Source organism: Aedes albopictus, chromosome 2 (assembly GCF_035046485.1).
Source record: "Aedes albopictus strain Foshan chromosome 2, AalbF5, whole genome shotgun sequence".
Lineage (NCBI taxonomy): Eukaryota > Metazoa > Arthropoda > Insecta > Diptera > Culicidae > Aedes > Aedes albopictus.
Window position 1 is genome coordinate 434936456 of NC_085137.1, and position 27604 is coordinate 434964059.

The following is a 27604-nucleotide window of genomic DNA, read 5'->3' on the forward strand; positions in this document are numbered from 1 at the left end:
GAAGGAAGCCTAGAGCTGAACATTATTTGATCAATCCTAGAAAAATTATCTTGAGCAATAACAAAATAATATTAGTGGATATATATATTTTTGAAAATTGAAATAAAAAACAGACGAAAATCGGGTTAAGTACTGTTCCTTTTAATTCCACTAAGAATTTGCATCCTTTGACAGATACGTATTTCGACCTCAACTGTAATCGTCTTCAGTGTCTTTTGCTTGACGCCCAGGTTCATCATTATCAAAAAACAGACATTAAGCATCTTGTAATAACAAAATCAATCGAAAGTTGTCAATTTACCAATGTTGTTGTTTAACTTGTTTCTTCAATCCATGCATATACGACTAAATTAAGATAAAATTTTAAATTTTGTTATTGCTACAACTGTTACAAATAACAAGTTAATCTGTGATTTCCTAGTTTCATATTGAGCGAGTATGGAAATATTAAAAACTTTTATCAAACTTTTGTTAAGAACTTTATTTGTTATCCACTTCCACTCGGGAAACCCAGCAGTTCCCGGCTAGGTGTCGAAATTTATTGATTTAGATAGCGTGACTGGATTAGCGAAACGAATGGCAAAGCGTGTGATAGTATTTTATATTAGCAGCCACTCTCCGGCCGGATGGGTGGGATCGGGATGGGAAGCGGAATGGGAATGGGAATCTTAATATACTCTGCCTGCGGTACAAGTTTCGCTGTCACGAAAATCTAATTACGACGGGAAGCGAAACAAACAAGGTTTGGTTGTTGTTGGGAATCTATAGGGCATTGAAATGTCAGCCTTTGTTTGGGCCAAGCAACCAACGGTGCGAAATGGTGCATCATGGAATATTCTATGATTTTACAAGTACTGTGAATGACGCAGTTTCTGTGAGGTTACCTGATTCTTGGCTGGAGCATTCATTTGCAGGTGGAAATAATAGGAAAACAGATTTTAATGCCAATTTCTTTGTTTTGCTTAGGCTAAACAAGCCAGGAGAGAACTTCTTGTTGAAATGCTTTGACACCCACAAATAGAAGCACGTGTACTTCGGAATGAATTAGATGACCGTCTCATACATACTGTTATGCACATGTAACGAAGAAAATTTATGTCGTGGAAAGAAGCAAACCATGTGCTACAGTGTTATCGAGTTACCACCATTTAGAATTTGACATTTTTTCCTACATTATATTTAAGCATAATGCATCTATAAAACATGTCCTTCGCTACTTTTAGTCGAAATAAATATTTAGTGCCAAATCGTCACAACTCTTGGTAGTACCAGCACTAAGGGAGCGTTAACCCTATGTAAACCATTGTCACAAAATATCACAAGCTGCAATAGATAGGGTCTGGGGCATGTTCAAAAATTCGGTTTGAAATTGACTGAGTTATAATAGCAAGTGCCCAAAATAGATGCTCCTGCCCAAATGGTCCCAGACTCTATTTCCACCTGATCGGGAATCATCATCCCAATCTAAAACATGATCGTACAAGTTCACTAGGTCACATAATACTTGGAAAACAAATCGTACAAAGTGTATCATCCTGAAATTGTTCATCACGACATAGTAATTCACACGTCATTTGATCATAAACGCAAATAACGCTCGGGTAGAGCGTTATTGTGTGAGATTTATGACTTTCTACAATGATTTAAGCTATTTTCCTTGTTTAAAAAGATGACCTGTTATATTGATCAAATGTGCTAGCTATGGACTGTATCTTTGCAGATTTGATCAAAACCCTGAATTTGAGGTTGTTCTCTAGTGTCTATTGATCTATAGATTGCGTCTTCCCGAGCATCAGTCTGATGAACATTCTTGATATTATTATTTGATATTGTTTGATGACATCCCCATCATTGTTTATTGTGTCACCAATATAGTTTTGTTGTTTGTAGAATTTCTGCTTTCACTTTTCAATCACGAAAAGTTCGAAGTACATAAACAGTCTGCAACAAAATTAAGTCAAAGAAGACGTAACGTTAGAAGTAAAACTACCTATATCTTCTGATCTGTAATTTAAAATTTCATATGTAGTGTTCAGGAATACTACACGCTTTTTTGCGGACAATCGTTCAGAAACTCTTCTGTAAACTCTTTAAACAATAGGGCAGATCGGTAAAGTACTAGATTTGTAGTATTTAATTAGCTGAATTTTAGTATGGTGAGAAGGTCAATTCTTCGTTTCTGCAATGAAATGGTGCAAAAAGCGTGGGTATTATGATTCCTTGCCTAATTTGATGCTGTTTGAGCAAAACTTTGAGCAACAGTGTTGCTGTTTTCTCCATGTTTTCTACATAAACAACATAGTTATCCAAAGTTTTGCTCAAACAGAATCAAATTAAACAAGGAATCATAATACTCACGCTTTTGTACCAATTCATTGCAGAAACGGAGAATTGACCTTCTCACCATACTAAAATTCAGCTCATTACTACAAATCTAGTACTACACCGAACGTACCCCATTCCTTCACTAATATATAACGAGAATCTTTCAGCAGGATTTCCTTTACAAGTTTTTTTTCAAGAAATTTCTGTGGAAATGTGTTCTACAAGCTCCTTCGAAACTGCTTTAGAAACTGCAGGAAAGTTATTTAAATACCTAAATTCTATGGAAGTTCTACCAGAGATTTTTACAAACTAACCGGATAATTTCGAACTCAACTTCCCAAGATTGATTGATTGATTTGTCTTTATTAAAGAGACTTTCAGCCCTTGGCTCCCAAGATTCACTCTGCGGTTATTTAATTTCTTCAAAATTGTCCGCAGGAATGTCTTTGAAAGTTAGGTGTTTAGTTGTGAGGTTTTTCTTTTTAAAAGTTTTTCCATATTTGTTTTCGAAATTTTTTCCTGAAATTTTTACTGAATTTCCTTCCAGTATTTTCCCAAAATCCCCACGTAATGTTCTATACATTTTTCCAATGTTTAATTATGAAATTCATGCAGATATTTGCTCGAAAAATTGCTCTGGAAATTTATTTGGAAAGCTTCCCGGTAATGGCTTAACAACATCATACAGCAGTGGTTGCGTGGGCTATTTCAGAAATTTATACAGAACTACTCCCACAAACCCCACACTATTTTCCCAAAAACAATCCAAAATGTATTGGAAAATAACTGCTATTATTTTTTTCGAAAAATCTAGCGGAGATCTCCTCCGGAATTCCTTCACAAGTTGAGAAGGAGTTTTATTATACAATTAAACCACGAATTCTTGTAAGAAATAATCTACACAAATTTTCGTAAAATTCTTCTGGTATAAAATAATCAACTGTTCTAATAATTTCATTAGAAAATACTAGAGTAGATTATTTTGAAATTTTTTGATGGGTTACTGCAGATTGCAATCGAGGATCTTTGACACTTTTTTTCTGAAATTTTTTCATAAAATTGCTCTCGAAATTTCATAGAAAATTCCTTCAGAAATTCCACCTGAAAGTACTCTAGGAGCTCATTTGAAAAAAGTTCCTACATGTATCTTTTTGGGAAATTTCTCTTACAGAACTTTTTAAGTTTCCTTCAGTTATTCTTTAACCTTCTTCGTGCTTTAGGTCCGCTCACCTCACTAACCTAGTGGACGGTTAGGGGCCATAATGCCCCAATGCACGACTAGGGTTATGAAATTCCCCAAAACTTTCTTTAAAGAATCAGTTCACCAAGAAATTTCTGCAAGAAAATCCTCTGATTTTTTTTTTTTTGAAATTCTTACAGGAATTTTAAAAAAATCTTCTCAAAATTTCTTGGAAATTTAAGAAATTTATACAAAAAAATCCAGCCATCAATCTACTGTTTGCTGGAACTTCTCCAGCAGTTTGTTCCATTTTTTCCGTGGATCACAAAAATAATGAAATATCTTTAGAAGTTTCTTGCAGAATACTTCCAGAAACTCGTTTAGAATTTCTAAAGAAATTTTTAAGAAAATCCTTCAAGCAAATTCATCGTTTATCAGAAACCTTCCTAGAAATTCCTACTGAACATCCTTCCGGAATTCTTGTAGGGATTTGCTTAGAAATTTCTTATGCAGTTTCTACTTGGATTCATCAGATTTTTTCCAGGAATTTCTTAGAAGTCTTTTGAAAAATTGTTCAAAAATTTTGGAAAATCGTCCTCATATATTTTTTTCGCAATTTATTCAAATTTGCTTACATAATTGAATTATCGCATTTTAGTGTAACTTTATTTGGAAGAATTGGAAAAACAAATTTCAAGTTCTTCCAGGAAATCCTAGAGAAATTCATCCCATAATCCCTTATAAAATTTCTCTAGGAACGCTTTTACAAATTCCTCCGATATTTTTTTGAAAACTTCTCTTAGTACCCGAGCAGGAATGAATAACTGATTCATAACTGGAGCATACCAAAGTAAGGTATCATACCAAGACAAGGTATATGTCGGTAATTTAGGTTTTGAAAATAACTTATTTTGGTATTTTGTAGGTATTAATAAAATACCTCAACGAGGTATTGGTTTGATGTTGAGAACTGCTTGAGGTGTTATTCAATTATACACAATAATACCGAACATTGCCGGTTATTATTTAGGTATTGCCATACCTGATGTCATTATTTACGCGTTATGCACAGAATACACACTAGTTATTGTTTTAGGTATTTTACCTCTTATGCAGGGCTACTTAATACCTCATTCAGGTTGTAGGTACTCGGTTTACCATACCTGAGTTAGGTATTCTTCAGCTATTTTCTCCTGCTCGGGTACTTGTTTTTTTTTCGAAAGTTCTTAAGCAATCCCCTCCACTATTGCACTGTTTTTTTCCTAGTGTTTCTTGTAAAGCTCACCCAGATGTTCTTTCATGAATTATGTATCCATGAATTATATTAACTTGAGAAGTTGCTCCAAATAATCTTCTAGGAGTTTTGTAAGGTGCTTCTCAATTCATGAAAACTTCACAGTTAAAAATGGTTACATCGAGTAGCGGTATTAAAATGACCCACATCGCATTTAACATAATAACCTTTTGGATTGGAGTTCTTCAAGGGAATCTCCTAAATATGTTCTGATTTCTATAGAAATTTCCAAATGATACTTTTGCGAGAAAGGAATTCCTGATAGTGCTCTCGGATGAACTCATTTAAGATTATTTATACACTTCGATGAAACAAATACCGAAACAGATCTGTTAACACTCAAATTACATATTTATGCTGAACTTGTTGGAATCACCGTAAAGACAGTGAAATCCGATAAATGGAATTTTTTGAAAAATTATCCGAAAATATTGATGATGAGAATATTTTACCGAATTTCTGTGAAAATGTTTGATAGGCACATAAGCTCTGAGCATCGGATATTCTAGTATATCACTCCGTCAGAATGCAGGTGCTTGGTATTTAGCTACTCCGCTTCGTGACCACAAGTTGATGAGTTCTTGTCTAGGTTTGATTAACGTGAGTTATTTTTTCACTAAGAACGTCAGGTGCTAAATCCCTGTGTCAGAAAATTTTGGCAGTTTTTTTTTCTGGAAATAATTTAAGAATTTATCAAAGGGTCCCTAAAGCCAAAGCTATAAAGGCGTGACTGATGGGCGTGACGGGCTCGATTACTGGTCGGTCTTTATCCTTTTCGTAAAGAAAATTTTCTTGACTTCCTTGAACATTGAGTATCTTCGTGCCTGCCACACGTAATGCACAGGCAATATGGTCATTGGCAGAGGAAGCTCTCATTTAATAACTGTAGAAGTGATTAAAGAACTGAGAAGCAGACTTTGTTCCAGTGGGGACATTACGCCAAGAAGAAGAAGAAGAAGAAGAGAATAAGACACTAAGAATGTTTCGGATTATTTTCCGGTCGTCGCAAGATCTTTTTTTAAAAATTCTTAAAATATTTTTGATTTCCTTGGACAACTGACTTCGAACTTGCCACACTATGAACGTTTTTACGAAAAATATATTAATTCAATCATTACCAAAGGTGTACCGGTACCCCTTACATGGAACATACCAATAATCCCCCATGATAGCACCACAAGGAACCTTGTGCAATGCATGAATACGATTGCCGAGTTATCAGTCGACTTTATTCATACAAATCGGCTCACAGGAAAAATGCCTTGACACAGATCAAAACTCATTTCAATCCGACTCCAAACCACCACGAAGTGATGATGCCTTTACACATTATTACACTATATCGATTTCGCTGGAATTTGGCCTCTCCGTATGTTGGCAGCTTCTCCGCTCTAATCGGGTTGTCCTCTTTCTCAACATGCGTGCCGCGTTTCCTAATAATCAACGACAACGACAACAACAACAACAACTGCGGCAGCCCGTTTGCCAGCCAGAGCAGCATTTAATTGCCGCTACTGTGTTCAATTTCCAGGCGTTCAGGTGGAAAAATTACATTGGCAAACGACGGACGACCACCCATAATTAGCTATGAAATTGCACAAAAACAAAACCCCACCACACTAGTCCTGGAGCACACACGAGCGCGTGGAAACACTCCAAAAGATAAGGCTGCTATTTATAACACCCGCAGCAGCCATCGGCGGCATAAACTGTACCCTACCTACATACATTGGTGTATTGCATCTCATTTTTCGCCCTCTTATATCATCCGTCATCATCATCATCTCCGCAGAGCAGAGAGGTGTCTCGTTGCTCTGTTTGACAGAGCCGTCGACATTTTTCTGTTGGATCTCCGCAAGTGTGGAATGAGTCGTAATCTGTACCGTGAACTGAGGAGACGTTTATCGTTCTGTAATAAAATTCATCAAGCTAGAATTTTATATGAAAGTATGGCAAACCGCTCGTTGTACAATCAAGAAACCTTTTTTTAATTTTGGTTTTTAATACCTACTTTATTAGAAATCCTACTTGCGGTACTAAGGGTATGACTGACGTTCACGTTCATCTGCCGGGCACGTTGTTCAACAACTTTGTATGTGTAGGACAAGCCCAAAAGTTTGACCTTAATAAGACCGCCCTTGGCTCTTGTGATGCTGAGTTTGGTTCTAGAAATTTATTTTCTCTACGAAATGTTGTCATGTCACTTTGGCAGACCTTTTCAACAACATTGAATAAGCTTTGAGGACTGTCGTCGTACGTGAAAAAGTAAGAATTTTAAGAGATGATCTCGATCTGCAGATTTTCCAGTCATAACTGTTGTTTTTTTTTTCTATCAATACTCGTGAAGTTCAAGATCTCATGTCCAAATCCGTCAAAATTGTTTTGTAAATACATTTATTTTCGAATGTTTTATGTAAAGTACAAATAAGCATATTCTACCCCACGTTACGGTACCCACTTCAGCAATCTGAATAAACAGCAGCCAACAAGTGTGGTATCGAGAGGAGGCGTGTTTCTTTCTTCTAGGAAAGGCACTCGCCGCCGCCACCCGATCATAAACAAACATCAAATTATGCGTGTGATCTCCAACCTCCCCTTCCTCCGCCGGCACCCCAACCACAATCGACAAGTGCCAAAGCCAACCACCCTCAGCCTAATCGCGCCTCCCTCGGGCCATTTGCGAAACCATTTGCAACTCGTTGTCACCAATTGCGGTGGGCGAGGCGGGACGGAGACTCGAAAAAAGCCCAGGCTACCGCGTATGTAATTAGCTACATGCTGGTGATATCGGATAACTAGGTATATTTCTTTTTGTAACGCTCGAACTGCCTATCTCTTTATACGACACCGCTGCACCGCAGCCGTCAACTCTAACAAGCTGACAAGGGACCGACCGACCAATGACGATAATTGGTACACTTTCATCATAATTATCATCCCTCTCCGCAAGGGTACATGTTGGTATACGAGACTTGACGGCGTTTGGAAAACATTTGTCAGCTTAGTACTAGATACGTGCTGTGTAACGATGGGTTTGGGCGTCAAAATCCTGGTTGGAACGATCGAGAAGCTCATGAAATGTTTTGATTGTGGAAATTGTATAAAGGATGAAATTAGTTTCCGAAAAAGCGATCCATTATTTCCTAATAAAATTTGGAACGAATTGCGATGAAATTTTCATAGAAAAAACTACACTCATGAAAACTTAACTTCTCCAGTTGTTATTAATTTAATTTAAAGAAAAAAAGCATTTTAAGTTCAAACCCTGACAAAATTTGATCCATTTGATTCTCAATCTCAAATCTCAAACATCGCACATGACAGTTACTGACAGCACTGTTTACAAAATCTGTGTTTTTTTTTTCAATTATCCTTAGTCTTGCATTGGGGTCATTATGACCCCTAAACAGGCACTAGGTCAGCGAGGGGAGCGCAAGCTAATGCACGAAGGAATTTAATTCTTTATTGAGTAATGCTCCGTGGTTGTCCCGTATCAGTAATGTAACAGCAATCCATCGATTACGCTTGGAGATCTTAAGACCTGCACTCGCGGAAGTTCTTGGAGAACCTAGAAAATCTTTAGAAGTTTTATCCAGCACAATGCTCCAAGGACCTGTAGGATGTTGCACTGTATCAACAATCCATTGATTACGCTTATTGTCAGCAGTAGCTCCTCTCTGGAGCCACCAAATGTTGGTGGCAGTAGTTCCTCACTGGAGCCACCAAATATGGGACCCCACACTGCTTAAGCCGTAATGCATGCATAAATACGGTGTATATAAAGCAAGCATTACTGTGTATGCATAATTAAAGTTGTACTGAAGTGGGGAAAGGCCCCAATATAGTCGTGTTATAGCTAACTTTAATTTGGCTTTAATGGGGCTCTTTCCCACTTTGGTTCAACTTTAATTGTACATACACAGTAATGCTTGATTGATATACATCGCATTTATGTATGCATTACGGCTTGAGGCGCTTGTACCCAAACAAACTGTACGAAAAATTGTTTTCCGTGTAATTCAAAATTGGGTCGTCCAAAATTTGAAATTAAAGTTGCATTAGAACCCTATTTCTATCCTCTTTGAGAGCCATTCATTAGATTTTAGCGGAAAAATTCATAACATAATTTAAATTATCGAGTTAGGTTTACAAGTTACCGTGCAAAAGTTTGGGGTCACCCCTTAGTATGCTGCATCGTGCAAAAGTTTAGGGTCACCTTTCAAATGAAGTCTGAGTTGGTTTTTTATTCAAATCGTCATTTTTTTTTTGGTGCAACTCCAATTCCTTATATGATAGTTGAATGGCAAGACACAGAAATGGTTATGAAATGTTCATAAACTAAGTTCTACACTAAGTTAAGGTAGAAAATGGTATATAAAATCCATACTAAATCAGCTAAGTTCGTTATATAAAGTGCGAAAGACTATAGAAGTGAGATAAAAATGACTAATTCGTGAATTCTACCCTATATAACTGTAAGTGTTAAAACCACATATACACAATTTTCCCAAAAACCATTACAATGAATGTCGTTTCTCCGAATGTACTATTACATTCGAGATTTAGTGTTTTGGTGCAAAGCAAAGGGATAACTTTTTGATGAAAATGCCATTTAAATTAAAATATGTAACTTTCCTTAAAGTTATGAATTTTGAGGTAATGGTATGTTTGTCGTTATAACACCCACAGTTATTAGGGTACAATTCACGAATCAGTCATTTTTATCTCACTTTCATCCTCTTTGGCACTTTATATAGCGTACTTAGCTGATTTAGTATGGATTTTATATATCATTTTCTACCTTAACTTAGTCGAGAACTTAATTTATGAACATTTCATAATCATTTCTGTGTCTTGCCATTCAACTATCAAAGAAAGAATTGAAGTTGCACCAAAAAGAAATGACGATTTGAACAAAAATCCGACTCAGACTTCATTTGGAAGGTGACCCTAAACTTATGCACGATGCAGCATCCTAATGGGTGACCCCAAACTTTTGCACGGTGACTTGTAAACCTAACTCGATAAATTAAATTATGTTATGAATTTTTCCGCTAAAATCTAGTGAATGGCTCTCAAAGAGGATAGAAATAGGGTTCTATTGCAACTTTAATTTTAAAATTTGGTCGACCCAATTTTGAATTACACGCAAAACAATTTTTCGTACAGTTTTAGGAAAAACATGTAAGTTTAGGTAAACTTTTTATACTAAATATTTCATAGAAAATTTGTGAATAGTACCTACGAATCAAATCTAACTCTTTATCTTTCGATAGAGTCTGAGAACGACTGGATTAAATGAAAGATGACTGAGATATGACCGAAAAACATTTCCATGTTTTTGAGGGGGTGACTCCAAACTTTTGCACGGGAGTGTAAAAAACCCCAGGAATTACTCAAGGAAGCAATACAGTGCATAGTTTTATGAGAACTTTCAATATCAGACAATTTTGGAATAGCTAGTATTAAAATTGATGACTCTCTGCATTCAAAAAATCATTTTTGAATACCTTAAAAAAAGAATTTCAAAATATTTTAACCGGTTTAAAGGTTATTATTTTTTGAAAATTTAGAGTTTTGGAAAAAAAACCTTTTCTAGACCCTATCTGACAGTTGATCATCCTAATGATGATATAATAAATGTGAGTCTAATTATGTTCGATGATATATGATATCTTAAGATCAAACGAACAGCTCGCTGCTATTGGTTAGATCTTACAGAATCTAAATATGATATGTGATGATGATGTTCCAGGGGTAAATTTTTGATTTTATTTTTAGATCTTTTTTGTCTTATGTTAATCAAACCCATATCACTTTTAGATCTCCGTATCAAAATATGCTATTATTGAGTTCTTTTCCTCTACTCGGGGTAGGATCGCTTATAACTCGCAAACGGAATGCCCGATTTGGGTCGTCTTTGTTTTGTTCTATTAGTTTTCATCCAAGGCAGGTTTATGAGGCAAGAAAAATGAAAAATGAAGTGTTTTAGAGACCAATTCTTAATACATTTTGAACGGAGAAACTTGAAACGCAAAAACACGCAGTAGGCAAGAAAAAGATTGCCGGGGACAGCTAGTGATTTATAAAATGGTCGTTTTTTGGTAAATTAATGAGTTTTGATTGTTTTAACCCTCGCGCGATCGCGCTGTTGTATTTTGTACAACAGGTTAAAAAAATCTCGCTTTTTGTACTCAGCACCAGTGTGGTGCTGACGCAGGTAGTCAACCGCGCGAGTTACGGAAGGTTAAGGACGCTAAGGCTAAAAACATGTATTTAAAACGATTTACCGATTAAGTTTTTTTAGACAAAAAAGTGTTGCCAAAATCGGTAGAAAATTGTTGCCAAAATTGAGTGTTGTCAAAATCGGTAAGAAACTTTATTACTTATACAAGGAACCTACAGATAATACACGCTATGTCCAAAGGGAAGTATTATGAAAATCGAATGTACCTCAAATGTTATTCCCTAGGATCATAGGCTTGAACCTCTAGTTTCAGAATCTGTGCGGCTTAAAATATTTCATCTTGGGTTTTTTTGAAATTTTTGATTTTTTTCCTATTTTCCCATACAAATGTCGAAAAAATCATTTTTAGGTCAATTTCATCCCATATAAAAATGTATGGGAAAAAAACCCAAGATGGATGATTTTAAATCGCACATATTCTGAATCTAGAGGTCCAAAAATGCGGTCCAAGCGAAAAAAATTTGAGGTACATTCACTTTTCATAATACTTCCCTTTGGACATAGCGTGTAATACTTAGCTTTGCATAATATATACCATAATGGCATTTTTGACTCGATATTTTACGAAATGAATGAGAGTTTGTTCTTGCGCTGGATTTTGTAAATCATTTACCTTTGCATCAATACAACCATTTTCCCTCACCTAACTTTTGAAAGGGGCGTATGAAGAACTTAATTTTCTTCTTCAAATAATTTAACTAGAACATGGTTTGTTGGACTGAAATGATATCTTCGAAGATGCTTCAGGATATTTTAAGGATTTTTAGATAAAAAATACACTGAGAGTAATATTCATCACGATTCTTTTTAGATGTCATTTTGTTTCAATTTTCTAAAAACCTTACGTTTCGATTTTTTATTTTTTTTTTCTGTCTTAATCAACCTGAACCTCAACATTTTCCTAGAAGCCTGGGATGGTCAAATGCTTCTAAGTATTTCTCTCGAATTTTTATTTTCCAATCCAATTTTGAGATTTTTGATACCGAAAATTGATTCTTCTAATGAAAAATATATATGTAATTTGGTCCATTCTTTCAACCGTATTCATGTTACAGCGGTGTTACGACGAAACCCTCCCTGCGATGGAGATAGCCTAACGCCGTTCTATTTTGATCGGGTCTGCTGCTGACAGCTAATGCGTGGGGATGAATGATAAGGAATGGGTGGAACAATTGAACAATTGGAATGAAAACAACAATTTCTTAGTCACCCAGAAACGTGATTGAATTTGATCTACCTAAAATAATTGATTAATTAGTGGATTTACCTAAACTAGTGGTTACAAATTAATTTAAAGCTTTTCTATTGTTGCTCGAATTGAATTAAATGTAAGTACTATTGTAATTTGTAACCTATACATGCGTTTCATGCAAATTTATTATTCTAGTAATTTTATAACCTAAATTGGAAGACGATAAGGGAAGAATTTTGTTTTGAAGACATACTGAAAATTTGTAAGTACTCCTTAATTCATGCACATGCAAATGTAATACCACTAAATAAACTTACAGCTAAAGCACATCCCATAATCATCCGTGTTTAATTTATCTGGGATCGCTACAAGAGTTTCGGTGTCAACAATTTCTTTAGAAATTTTCAACGCGAAATCCCCTATTGCAAGATGAGTCTTCCGGGTGGAATAGATGGTTCGTTCAAATCTCCGTCGAATTGTGTGGCTTGTGATCGCCCGGACAGCAGCGAGGACATGGTGGCGTGCGACGGTTGCGGGTCGTGGTACCACTATAGCTGCGCAGATGTTGATGGAAGCGTCGCTAACCTTCCGTGGACGTGCGGATCATGCGGGATATTGAATCAAACACCGATTCCACAGAAAGGCGCTCGTAAGGTAGACGCGAAGAAAGGAAGTAAGCGGCTGACGGTCCCTGCCGGTCTCGAGAAGTCTTCGAAGGTATCCGTCGTCAGCAAAGGAACCTCGCGGAAAAGTAAGAAATCCGGAGCGGAAGATAAAGTAAGTTCAACTTCTAGTGCTAGGGCAAGGCTCGCACTCGAGCTAATGATGGTAGATGAGCAGGACCAGATTAGGGCGGAAGAACTTCAGGCCGAGCTCGTAATGAAAAATAAAAAGTTATTACTTGAGAAGCAGAACAGGGATCGCGAGTTAGCTTTAGAAGGCAAAAAGTTAGCTGAAGGGAAGGCTTTTCAGGAAAAGCAATTAGAAGAAGAGGAGAAAGCCCGAAAAGCGATGTTGGAGATGAAACGTCTGTCATTAGAGCATCGTCCGACAGTTCTCTCTAGAAATCCTCTACATAGAGATGAGCGGAAGTTACATATGTCGATTCGGCAACGCTGTTTGTTTTGTTTACAACAGCTGCCAACACTTGCTACAAAACTAGATGTTCAAACATTGTGCGTGACTTCGTTGTGGTTTAAGTTGTTTTGACTACATTTTCTAATTATGGTAGAATGTATTTTCAATATTTTGTTGAAACAACGGAGCAATCGAAGATCTGAAATTTATTACAAAAGTGTTACGCTAATCATATCGGGAGAAGTGAAGCAAGAAGCAGCAATTAATGTTTTTTCGACAAGTGCTGCAACAAACGTTTCGTCTTAAGCTTGAGCTTTGGAAAGCAGACCTCATTAAATTTTATCTTTTTACTAAACTTACATATGCCGTCAATTTCTCGATATTAAAAGTAAATAATTTTCATTTATTTAGTTCCGATTGCAAAACCGTTCAAACGACGCCTTCCTACGAATAATAAGCATGTTCATTTGGCTCACACTTTGACAGTTCTCTATGCACGATTGGCTTACAATGGCCGCTTCCGCAGATCTCTATAATGTAGGATTACTAGTTCTCTCAACGCGGGACAGAGGGAAACATACAATCCACGTCAGCAGCAAAGGACAACAGCAAACTTCCGGAAATTTCCGGAGAAATAAAATTCAACGAAGCACAGGAACCTATCTTCAACATAGCAAAGAAGAGCTTCTTCAGGGAGATGCATCGCGAGAGGAAGGAGCATGATGATGGTGAAGACGTCGCGTACAATGTTCGTCCACTTCTGACAGCAGGGAATGCAGCTCAAGGTGCAGCAAGCGGTAGCATGTATGATCCTACCGACAATGGCCCGACTAGTCGGCAGCTGGCAGCCCGGCAAGTCATGGGAAAGGATTTGCCCACCTTTTCGGGTAATCCAGAAGACTGGCCCATCTGGATAAGTAACTTCGAACGCTCTACTGCTACGTGTGGATTCTCCTTGGACGAAAACCTGATCCGGCTTCAGCGCAGCCTCAAAGGCCCGGCGATGGAAATGGTACGTTCCAGACTTCTTTCCCCTGCAAGCGTTCCGCATGTCATCAAGACTCTTCAGATGCGGTACGGTCGTCCAGAAACACTGATAAGGGCGTTTACCGAAAAGATTCGACAGCTTCCTTCTCCAAAAGTAGATAATTTGAACAGCATAGTCGACTTCGGTTTAGCGGTGGACAGTCTGGTGGAACACTTGAAGACAGCGAAACAACAGGCGCATTTGGCGAATCCGGCATTGTTGCATGACCTGGTTGCAAAGCTTCCTGTGGAATACCGAATGAAGTGGTCATCGTACAAAACCGAAATTCCTATAGTCAATGTAGGAACGTTTGGAAGCTTCATGTCGTCGGTGGTGGAGCTAGCCTTTGAAGTGATGGATGATCAGCCAATGTCAAATGCAACCAAAACAGCACAACAAAAGCCCATGGACCGAAATTTCATCCACGCACACTCGGATAGTTCTTCGGTGGAGTGCACTTCTTTACAGAACGATCCGAAATCTCCAGTGTATCCGACAAAGAAGATCTGTGTTGTCTGCAAGAAGGAGGGACATAAAGTAACAGAGTGCTTCCTGTTCAAGGCGATGAACATCGATGGTCGTCTCAAGGTTGTCAGTCAGCATGCACTCTGTAGGACTTGCTTGAACCAACACGGCAAATGGCCATGTAAGACATGGAAAGGATGTGACATAGAAGGCTGCCGTCTTCGTCATCATACGTTATTACATACTTGTGAACCAGCGGTTCCGCTAGTAGTGTCCACTAGCCATTCGGAACTACTGAGTGAGAGTGGCCCGATTTTCCGGATTTTGCCTGTAACACTGTACGCGAAGGAGAAACGAGTTGAAGTGTTCGCATTTGTGGATGAAGGATCACAAATTTCTCTTCTGGATGTTGCAGTAGCCGATGAACTGGGAGTCACTGGCCCGTCAAATACGTTGAATCTCCAGTGGACCGGAAACGTAACGCGGGAAGAGGTAAACTCCCGTGTCATCGAAATGAATATCTCCGGCGAGACGTCCACCAAGCGCTACAGGATGATGGATGCACGAACAGTCGAAAGTCTCCAGTTGCCAGCACAATCACTAAGTTACCGGAACCTGGCGGAAAAGTATCCGCACCTTCGAGAATTGCCGATTGCCGACTATGAAAACGTCACACTGAAACTCCTTATTGGTCTTGACAACCTGAAACTCACGATTCCACTGAAAATTCGGGAAGGACGTTGGGGGCAACCAATGGCAGCCAAGTGCCGTTTGGGTTGGAGCATCTACGGTTGCTCACGTTCAGTCACGGAATCATTCACCTGTGGGTTTCACATTGGAGGATGGACCAATTCGGAGGGTGAGTTGAACCAACTGGTCCGAGATTACATAACGCTGGACAACTCTGGTGTTCAACCACCGCTCACTCCTCTAGAGTCGGAGGAGAATAAACGGGCTCAACAGCTGTTTCAAACTACCACACGTAGGGTCGGAAACCGATTCGAGACCGGTTTGTTATGGAAATGGGACTGCATCCAGCTACCGGACAGTTATGGGATGGCGTTACGTCGGCTACACTCCCTAGAGAAGCGTCTGGAGAAGGATCAACCGCTGTACGATAGCGTCCGGCAGCAAATGCGGGAGTATCAGCAGAAAGGCTACGCACATCGTGCAACCGAAGGAGAACTAGCTACCACAAGTTCAGAGAGGACATGGTACCTGCCACTGGGAGTAGTGCTGAACCCAAAGAAGCCGAACAAGGTGCGCATTATTTGGGACGCCGCCGCAAAGGTAAACGGAGTATCGCTCAATTCGGTTCTCCTTAAAGGACCCGATTATCTTGCCTCTCTGGTCGAAGTCTTCTATCACTTCCGTCTTTATGCCGTTGCACTGACGGGAGACATCAAGGAGATGTTTCATCGCCTGTTCATCAGACAAGAGGATCGACAATATCAACGTTTTTTGTGGCGGGATCATGTATCGTCCAAAGTCGAAGTATATGTCATGGATGTTGCCATATTCGGTGCGACGTGCTCTCCAAGCTCCGCTCAACACGTTAAGAATGTTAATGCGAAGGAATTTGAGCACGAATCTCCTAGGGCAGTGGCAGCAATCATCCGGTATCACTATGTCGACGACTACCTTGACAGTTTCCCAACGGCGGCGGAGGCAATGAAGGTCGGAAGCGAAGTTCGGAGGATACACGCTGCCGGTGGGTTCGAGATCCGGAATTTTCTTTCCAATGATGCAACGGTCGCAGCAAAAGTGGGAGCAACATCTGCCGAAACAGAGAAAACAATCAAGCCCGAGAAGGAAGACAACGTGGAGTCTGTTCTTGGTATGAAATGGATCCCAACTGGAGATGACCTCACTTAAAGCTTGAGTCATTTAATATCTGGACGCAAAAAAACGGATCTGTCTCGGAAATATGATATTGAAATAAAAAATATTTTGTACTTAAAATCAAGGATATTTATTGAACTTTCTAGGAAAAATAGCCTTAAAATTATTCCGAATTCATTTTTATGAAACTTCGACCTTTCCCTGAAAAACCACTCATCATATCTTGGACAGTCTGTTAATTCACCTGAGCGGCCATTTTGTTCCACCATCTTTGCATCTGTGTTGCATCCCGACCACCTTTCCACTCTTCTTCAACTTCTGCTTGACAATTGCCCAATATTTGTCGATTGGGCGGAACTAACGCAATTTGGTGGATTGATTTCTTTTTTGTTAAAATCTACCTCGTTGTATTGATACCACTGTACCACTTCTCTGATGTAGTGGCAACTTGCCAGATCTGGCCCAAACTTAACAGGTCCATTGTGAGCAGTACAGAACGGAAGAATACGCTTTTCCAGGCACTTCTGCTTGTACACTTTGGAATCCATGGTCCTGTTTGTCACGAAAACCTTTGTTTTTTGGTCGCAGCTGCAAATACCTTCCCAGATTATCAACTTTCTTATTGGCAAAAATAAACTTGAACATACTGGGGACATCACCCCGACCTGTGGCTTTATAATATTTTTGTCCGGGAAGCTGACCATAGTCCATTTTCACGTACTTCGCAATGTGTGAACCTGTCCACGTTGGATTTTCGAAGTGTGTGTCCAAAATAAATTATCGATGCGCGGCTTCCATTACGTATAACTTTTAAGAAACGCAACCAATCGTGACAAAATTTTCAGCACTGAAGGAGGCAACATTCCAAAACAAACTGCTGTTAAAATTTTCCGGATCCGACCACCAGGGGCACTACATACAGTAAATTGAACAGTGCGTCCAGACATTAAATGACTCAAGCTTTACAACTTTGTAGTACAAGGTAATCTTGGACATGCACTGGATCAATCCCACAGGCCGTCCAAACGAGAGGTGCTACGTGTTGTTATGAGCTTGTTTGATCCACTGGGCTTAATCAGCTTCTTCATCATCCACGGAAAGACACTCATGCAAGATATTTGGGCATCCGGAGTAGACTGGGACGAGCCTATCAATGCCGAACTGTGCGAACAATGGTGGCGTTGGACGGCGCTTCTTCCGGGACTCAACTCTATCCGAATTCCCCGCTGCTATTTCGCGGCCGCTGATTATCAATCGTACTCCGCACTTCAAATTCACGTTTTTGTGGATGCCAGCAAATCAGCATATGCCTGTGTAGTATACTTTCGAATAGAGTCTAGAGATGGACCGGCGGTAGCGCTAGTTGCTGGAAAGGCGAAGGTAGCTCCACTCAAAATGATGTCCATTCCACGATTGGAGCTTCAAGCTGCTGTGTTGGGCACGCGATTACCCAACAGTGTTGCTGCAATGCATGGTCTCCCAGTTAGTCGCCGTGTTTTGTGGACCGATTCGCAGACAGTTCTTGCCTGGTTGCGCTCCGATCACCGAAGATATCAGCAGTTCGTGGGCTTTCGTGTGGCAGAGATTCTATCCACGACAAACGTGCAAGAATGGACGAAAATCGATACCGAGCTGAACGTCGCTGAACTTGCAACGAAATGGGGTAAAGGACCAAACTTCGATAGAGATAACCCGTGGTTCCGTGGGCCACAATTTCTGAGGGAACCAGAAAGCTTCTGGCCGAAGCAGGAGACAGTGCCGCCTACTACTAGTGAAGAAATTCGTCGAGTTGGTGTGCATGCCGAGCAACCCGTACCACTGATAGAAGTTAGAAGATTTGGCAGCTGGGAAAAGTTACATCGCACCACGGCGTATGTTCATCGTTTCATCAATAATCTCACCCGGAAGAAACAAGGAGAACAACTGGAATTTGGAGTGTTGAAGCAACATGAGTTGATGGATGGAGAGATCACGCTATTCAAACAAGCGCAACGAGAATTCTACGCCGAAGAAATAAAGCAGCTCAGCGGGAAGGAGAAATCGTTGCAGTTTCGTGGTTCTGCGGTGTCCAAATCCAGCAAGATCTTCAAGTTGTGTCCCTTCCTAGATCAGTCAGGGGTATTGCGAATGCAGGGAAGGATTGGTGCAGCGCCACACGTTCCGTATGCAGCGAAGTTCCCAACGATTCTACCGCCGAAGTCACATATCACGATTCTTCTCGTGAATAAGTTCCACCGTCGTTTCCGTCATGCGAATAGGGAGACGGTCGTAAACGAGATGAGGCAGGCGTTCCATATCCCAAACATGCGAGCGTTGCTAGGGAAAGTTGCTCGAGACTGCATCTTGTGCCGTATACATAAAGCTGTTCCACGGCCGTTCACATTCGTAGGCTTGGACTATTTTGGGCCTGTTCTAGTCAAGGTAGGGCGCAGCAATGCCAAGCGATGGATTGCACTTTTCACCTGCTTGAGCATTCGGGCAATTCACATGGAGGTTGTCCATAGCATGTCAACTGAGTCATGCATTCAAGCAATACGTCGTTTTGTTTCCCGTAGAGGTTCACCAGCCGAATTTTTCACGGATAATGGTACCATCTTCCACGGAGCAAACAATCAGCTGAGAAAGGATATTGAGGAGAGAAATCAGAGACTAGCGGCGGTGTTTACCAATTCCAATACGCGCTGGTCATTCAACCCCCCTGGAACACCCCACATGGGTGGAGTCTGGGAGAGATTGGTTCGATCGGTTAAGACTGCCATAAAATCGACGTTGGACGAGTCTCGGAAGCCAGACGGCGAAACTTTGGAAACAGTGATCATCGAGGCCGAAGGTATGATTAACACACGTCCATTAACGTACATTCCGCTAGATTCAGCAGATCAGGAGGCGTTAACGCCCAACCATTTCCTGCTGGGAAGCTCATCAGGTGTCAAGCAGCTTCCAGTTCTCCCAACAGACTATCGAACGACTTTGAGGAGCAGTTGGAAGGCGAAGCACTTGGCTGACGAGTTTTGGAGACGTTGGATTGTAGAGTACCTTCCTGTGATTTCAAGACGCTGTAAGTGGTTCGATCACGTGAGAGATTTGAAGGAGGGAGACTTGGTATTGGTGGTAGATTCTGCGATACGAAACCAATGGACCAGAGGAAGAGTAGAACGAGTGCTGCTGGGAGCAGATGGACGCGTTCGGCAAGTCTGGGCCCGCACAAGCCGAGGAGTGGATCGCAGGTCGGTGGCAAACCTTGCCTTGCTCGATGTCGTGGAAAATAGTGAACCCCACCAAGAAGATGGTAGTGATTCACGGGTGGGGGGGGGGGGAGTGGGTTTCGACGAAACCCTCCCTGCGATGGAGATAGCTTAACGCCGTTCTATTTTGATCGGGTCTGCTGCTGACAGCTAATGCGTGGGGATGAATGATAAGGAATGGGTGGAACAATTGAACAATTGGAATGAAAACAACAATTTCTTAGTCACCCAGAAACGTGATTGAATTTGATCTACCTAAAATAATTGATTAATTAGTGGATTTACCTAAACTAGTGGTTACAAATTAATTTAAAGCTTTTCTATTGTTGCTCGAATTGAATTAAATGTAAGTACTATTGTAATTTGTAACCTATACATGCGTTTCATGCAAATTTATTATTCTAGTAATTTTATAACCTAAATTGGAAGACGATAAGGGAAGAATTTTGTTTTAAAGACATACTGAAAATTTGTAAGTACTCCTTAATTCATGCACATGCAAATGTAATACCACTAAATAAACTTACAGCTAAAGCACATCCCATAATCATCCGTGTTTAATTTATCTGGGATCGCTAAAAGAGTTTCGGTGTCAACAAGCGGATTAAAAAAAAATAAAAAAATGTATGGGACTTTTGTTGGAATGTTATTCGAGATTTTTTTCTGCTTTAATAAAAAAAATGAGCAATTAATTTTTACAAGTGAGTTTTTAGACTATCTCTAGCAACATTTACAAGATGTATTTTTTATTTTGTTTATTTATTTTTTTCATTTTTTGTTATTTAAGATTTAAAGTAGGGAATAATATGTACTCTTTTTAAACTGAAAATTGTATGTATAATCTTTTTTGGTATCAAAAATGTTATCCTTCTGCTTGTTTTGGAAATCAATTAAAACAAAAAATAGAGAAAAAAAATAGCTTGTTGACGCTAGAAGTCAGCTCTCTGCAAAAAAATCGAAGGGTTAAGTTAAAAAAAATACATGACATCTCACATAGATTCGCGATGAATATTACTTTCAGTGTATTTTTAACTACTTCAAAAATCCTCAAACATCTTCGAAGACATCATCCCAGCTAACAAATCATATTCTAGCTACAATTTTTTTAAGAAAAGAATTGTGTTATTTTTATTTGCCCTTTTACAAAATTAGTTGAAGAACATTTTAAAATATTTTCAGATAGAAGCTCACCCATGAGCAAATTCATCCGAGTTGAAAAAGGCCGCGCCTTCGCAATGCATGCGTTGAGCTGGAAATGGTCTATATACGAACATCTAACTCATGTGACTTGATATCATGCATCGATAACATTTCCTACAAATCTTTAAACTTATCTGTGTACATGTACAATCAATCCAGCAAACGATCCACTTTTCAGCATCTCTCATATAAAAAACCAGCCGCCGGTATCTTGATAATCGTTTCCATAATGGCCATATCATGGCACCACCACACAGCTCAGCTCTTTTGCCTTTAAACACCCTTTGCACCGATAATTATGGCTTCAGAAAAATTTAAACAACTCAATTTAGTCAATTTATCCTCTTACATTCATCGGCACAACCATCGGTATCTGATGCTACCTGTTGCTGTGTTTACATCATACACCCCCAACCCGATTAGAGAAATATGACAGAACTGTAAATTGTTGAAGCATGTTAGTGGAAAATTGTATCGGCGAATATTTGTTTCGGCGACTATTTTGAGATTACTGTAGATTGCTAGCAAAGGGGTTAAAATGACATAAATGTTATAGTAAACTCCAATCGACAAAATGGTTGCTTACATCCCTTTGCATCTGAGCTCATAAAATATCAAAACTAAATATAGTTAGCCGTTTTTTGTCACACCCGTCTAGTCGGGACGCACCATGCTACATATCGCTCTTCGGTCTTCTCCTTATCGCGCGCCTGAGCCCCCGCCGCCGGCTCGCTCGAGTTTGAGTAATGATACTAATTTGTTTTCATTTTCGTTTTCTTCTTCTCCCCAGATGGTACTTCCGAAAGATCAAGAGAATAGAGGCGGAGAAAAAGCTGCTGCTGCCGGAAAACGAACACGGTGCTTTCTTGATCCGTGACTCGGAAAGCCGCCACAATGACTACTCGCTGTCAGGTAGGATTTTGCTGCGGGAGCAGCTAATTTTGCTCTTAATTTTCCTATTTAAAACTCGAACTATATAATTTCCGCCTTTTTTTCTTCCCTGCAGTACGAGATGGCGATACGGTGAAACACTACCGGATCCGACAGTTGGACGAGGGAGGCTTCTTCATTGCCAGGCGAACCACATTCCGGACACTGCAGGAACTGGTCGAACACTACAGCAAGGATTCCGACGGTCTGTGTGTGAATCTGTGCAAACCGTGCGTCCAGGTGAGTCAGAGCTTTCTTCATTATTGGATTCTGTCTATAGGTACGATTAGGAGGTGATGACACCAGAGTTGAACCAGTTAGCTGATTAGCAATTCAAAATTAAACAGTGGCTCAAGGGGTGTTGAATTTTGACATGCCACACCTCCGGTTGAGGAAATCGATCCGCATGTGTCAGTCAATGAGTGCGAAAGTTGACATGTTTGGTCGCGAAGATTACTTTTCAAGAGGATTTCATCTGTGCTATTTCACACTCAATGAGCGATCAAATTTGCAATGGATCATTTGCAACAATTCTGTAGAATTGTTTCAATTTCTTTCACTTTCACAAGATGCTTTATTTTTCAAACCTCGATTGGATTAATACATTTGAATCAATTTTAGCTTAGCCGTCCTTCAAGAAATAATGGTATTCGAATGAATATTTTCATAGTTTATTTTGCGCATACAAATGTACAAATATCGTCAAACATTTGCTTAGTTTTGTTACCTTCGAGTTGATTAACTCTCTCGATTTTATTTTCTGAGTTGGCACTCTAGATATGTGCTACTAAATATTTATTGTTTCATGAAGTTTGTAGGAAAATTTTGTTTAGTGTATCTGTCACAGATGTCAGTTACCAAAAAGTAATCTTCGTGTTAAAATCAAGGTCGAAATCAACTGGTTTCAACTAGATGATAGAAGCTTTCATTTTAGCACAATCTTCTCTAATTTACTAATTTGAATATATTTTTTACATCAGTTGTTTGCTTTCTCACTATTACTTCGTGTGTACATTTCATTTTGTTTTTTTTTTCTTGCTTTTGCATCTTTCTACTTCTACTGCTCTCTTCATCTCACTTTCTCGCATCACAATCACTGCAACAATCGAAAACAATGCGACTTCTTTTCATCCGTGTGTGCGTGTGTATGTGTGCACCATTCGAAAAACAAAAACAAAACGAAATCGACATCTAACATCGGCTCACATATGTACTACTATCATCAACTACTAGTCCTGTCGATACTATCAGATGTTTGAGGTAGGATTTCGTCTGCGAATGTTTATGTTCTTTCTGTTTCGAAAAAAAAGCTGTAAATATGTTTCCCAAAATGTAATATTTCCCTCCCCCTTTGTCTTTGCTTGGTACCCTACCAACTGTAGTGTTATCTTCCCATTTAATTTCCGTTTTTGTAAAAACTTGATCATCCGAACATTGACTGCATAATCAGTGACTTGGTTTAGATTAGAACTTAAAATATCAAAATTGAAAATAGAATTGAACATATGGTAGAAAAAGGAAACAGAATATCGTATATTAAGGAAGAAAATAAATGATAAACGGTACAATAATAAAAAAAGAATATATACGATATAAGATAAAAGATGAGACATTGAAGATAACAGAAAGCAAATACGAATATGTGGAATCAAAAATAGTGAAGAGAGAATACAGAATACAGAAGACAGGAAATAGATGACAAATGAAAGAATGTTGTTTTTTTTTTCAGAAACTAGAAAAGACGGAAATGGCTGGTTGAAAACTGAAGACAGGAAATTGAGGATGTAATAAAGAAAAAAAAATAAGACAAAGGGTAGAGGACAAACGACAGAAAACTAAAAAGGAAAAAAAATAAAAGAAAAAAACTTAAAAAGAGAAAACAATATTAAGAAGAGGATAGAAGCTAAAAGACAGAAAATAGGAAAATAGAAAAAAAGATTCAAAGATATAGAATAGAAAAAGCAGACAAAGGATAGGAAGCACAAGACAGCAAACACAAAAATGAGGATAAAATACAGAAACTTACCGTTTAAAATACACAAAAATAAAAACAAAAGAAAAAACAGAAACTTACAAATTGATGTAAATGGATGATGCAACGGAAGATAAAAATTATAGAATAGAAGAGAGAAGAAAGAAATAAGGAAATGGAAAATAGAATCAAGAGAATGACTATGAATATCTTTATTATTGCGACTTTCAGCCAGTGGCTAGTTCTTCTCCGTGGAAGGCAAAAGTTATAAAATAGGAAAAAAAAGATCGACGACAATGGCGGACAAAAGAAAATGGAAGATATTCAATAGAAAATAGAAAGTAGACAAAAAGTTGTATGTAAAAGGCAGAGGATTGAAGATCGAAGATAAAGCTTAGAAAGATTAAAATAGAAGATAAAAAGAAGAAACGACGACAAAATATTGAGGTAAGAACATAGAACATACATGTTCAATGTAAATTGGAATGGAAATATTAATTTCTCCATAGAAAAACCACAGACAAAAAATTTCTGCAGTACTCTTCCAGAAGTTTATGCATTGCATAATTTCATTAGGCAATTGATCTGGTAAATTATAAAAAAAAATCCATGTGGAATTCTAAGACAAAATTCAAGCCAAATTTTAGAGAGAGTTTAAGAAAAAATATCAGAATGAACTCTAAAAAGAATTCAGAAATAGTTCAAGAAGGGATTTCAGAAGGCACTTCAGAGTAGAGATTCCCGGAATTCCGTAAGAAATACCATAAGGCATTAAAAACAAAAAAAATCAAGATATATTAACTACTAGGAGGAATTCCAGAAGAATTGCCAGCCAGAGCTCCAGAAGGGATTCAAGGTGAAGTTCCAGAAGGGACTCTAGAAGGATTTATAAAAGGAATTCCAGGATCAATTGTAAGAGGAATTCCAGAAAGAATTCCAAAAGCAATTCCAGAAGGAATCCCAAAATCAAGTCCAGAAGAAATTCCAAAAGGAATTCCAGAAGGAATTCCAAAACCAATTTCAGAAGGAATTCCAAAACCAATTCCAGAAGGAATTCCAGAAGAAATTCCTGAAAGAATTCCAGAAAGAATTCCAGTAGGGATTACAGAACGAATTCCAGAACAAATTCCAGAAGGAATTTCAGAAGGAATTCCAGGAGGAATTTCAGAAGTAATTCCAGGAAAAATTTGAGAAGGAATTCCAGGAGGAATTGCAGAAGAAATTCCAGAAAGAATTCCAGAAGAAATTCCAGGAGGAATTCCAGAAGAAATTCCAGGAGGAATTCCAGAAGGAATTCCAGAAAGAATTCCAGAAGAAATTGCAGAAAGAATTCCAGAAAGAACTTTAGAAGGATTTCCAGAAGGAATTCCAGAAGGAATTCCAGAAGGAATCCCAGAAGGAATTCCAAAAGGAATTCCAGAAGGAATTCCAGAAGGAATTCTAGAAGGAATTCCAGAAGGAATTCCAGAAGGAATTCCAGAAGGAGTTCCAGAAGGAATTCCAGAAAGAAATCCAGAAGGAATTCCACAAGGAATTCCAGAAGGAATTCCAAAAGGAATTTCAGGAGGAATTTCAGTAATAATTCCAGAAGGAATTCCAGAAGAGATGCCAGAAGGAATTCCAGAAGAAATTCCAGGAGGAATTTCAGCAGTAATTCCAGAAGGAATTCCAAAAGGAATTCCAAAAGGAATTCCAGAAGGAATGCCAAAAAGAATTCCAGAAGGAATTTCCAAAAAGAATGCCAGGAGGAATTTCAGAAGGAATTCTAGGAGGAACTCCATAAAGAATTCCAGGAGGAGTTCCAGAAGGATTTTCAGGAGGAATTTCAAAATGAATTCCAGGGGAAATTCTAGAAGGAATTCCAGGAGGAGTTCCAGAAGGATTTCAAGAACGAATTCCAGAAGCAACGCCAGTAGAATTCCAAATGGAATTCCAGGATGAATTCCAGAAGGAATCCCACGAGGAATTTTAGAAGAAAATCCAGGAAGAATTCAAGAAGGAATTCATTTTAGAATTCCTCCTAGAAATTATTTATAGAATTCTACTTGAATTCCTTCTGCCATTCCTTCTAGAATTTCTTCTGGAATTGCATCTGGAATTACTCCTGAATTCCTTCTGGATATCTCCTGCAATTCTTTCTGGAATTCCTTCTGCAATTCCTCCTGAAATTCCTTCTGGAATTCTTACTGTAATTCCCTCTGGAATGCCTTCTGGAATTTTTCCTGTAATTGCTCAGGAATCTCAGAAGGATTTCAAGAAGGTATTCCAGAAGGAACTTCAGGAGAATTCCAGAAGGAATTCCTTCTGGAATTACTATAGAAGGAATTCCTTCTGGAATTATTACTACAGAAGGAATTTCCTTCTGTTATACCTTCTCAAATTTCACTTGGAATTTCTTCAGGAATTCTTCCTGAAATTTATCCTGGAATTCCTTCTGCAATTCAACTTTGAGTTCCTTATGAGATTTTCTCTCAAATTCTTCCAGGAATTCTTTTTGGCATTCCTGTTGGAACTCTTTCTGGAACTCTTTTTAAAATTCTTTCGGGAATTGTTTTTGCAATTCTACCTTGAGTTCCGTATGAAATTCCTTCTCAAATTCTTCCTGGAATTTGTCCTGGAGTTCCTTGTGGAATTCTTCTTGGAATTTCTTCTGGAACTCTTGCTGGAATTCCTGAAAGAATTCCTCCTATAATTCCTTTTGGAATTGCTCCTGAAATTCCGTCTGGAATTCTTCTTGATATTCTGTCTGGAATTCCTTCTGGAATCCCGTCTGGAGTTCCTCCTGGAATTCCTTCTGGAATTCATCCTGGAATTCCTTCTGGAATTCATCCTGGAATTCCTTCTGAAATTTTTCCTTGAGCTCCTTCTGGAATACCACCTGCAGTTCCTTCTGGAATACCTCCTGGAATTCTTTCTGGAATTTCTGCTGGAGTTCCTTCTGGAATTTCTCCTGGAGTTCCTTCTGGAATTCCTTTTGGAGTTTTTTTTTCTGGAATACCTGCTGAAATTCCTTTCTTGCGAGAGGAATTCCAGAATGAATTCCAGAAGGTATTCCAGAATAAATTCCAGAAAGAATTTCAGGAGTAATTCCAGAAGAAATTCCAGGAGAGGAAATCCAGAATGAATTCCAGGAAGAATCTAAGAAGGAATTCCAGGAAGAATTAAAAAAGGAATTCCAAAAGGAATTCCAGAAAGAACCCCAGGAGGAATTCCATAAGGATCTCCAGGAGAAATTTTAGGAAGAATTCTAGGATGAGACGTAGTGGAATATATTTTTTAACAAGGGCGAGCGAGTGCCCCGGGTAAAGAAAAATAGCTCAATAATAGCATATTTTGATATTGAGATCAAAATGTGATACTGGTTTGATTGACATAAGAGATAAAAGATCTGAAAATAATATCTAAAAATTACTCCTGGAACATCATCATCAGATCATAATTAGATCTTGTAAGATCTAACCAATAGCAGCAAGTAATTCACTTGATCTTGAAATATCAAATTTTAATATTGTTCAGATGTTCCTGGAACATTTTTGAGATATTATTTTCAGATCTTTTATCTCTTATATCAATCAAATCAATATCACGTTTTGATCGTCAGTATTTTA

General features: G+C 38.7%; 1 protein-coding gene across 7 annotated transcripts in view; it reads left to right on the plus strand.

Annotated features, from left to right (window-relative positions):
• LOC115254554 (tyrosine-protein kinase Src42A) overlaps positions 1–27604 on the plus strand; it is a 487102-nt gene that overhangs the window by 405637 nt on the left and 53861 nt on the right. For all 7 annotated transcript variants that reach the window (XM_062853654.1, XM_062853653.1, XM_062853656.1 and 4 more), the window contains 2 exons: positions 21885–22006; positions 22101–22264. In XM_062853654.1, coding sequence (XP_062709638.1) covers positions 21885–22006; positions 22101–22264 — 286 coding nt within the window. The remainder of the gene's footprint in view (positions 1–21884; positions 22007–22100; positions 22265–27604) is intronic.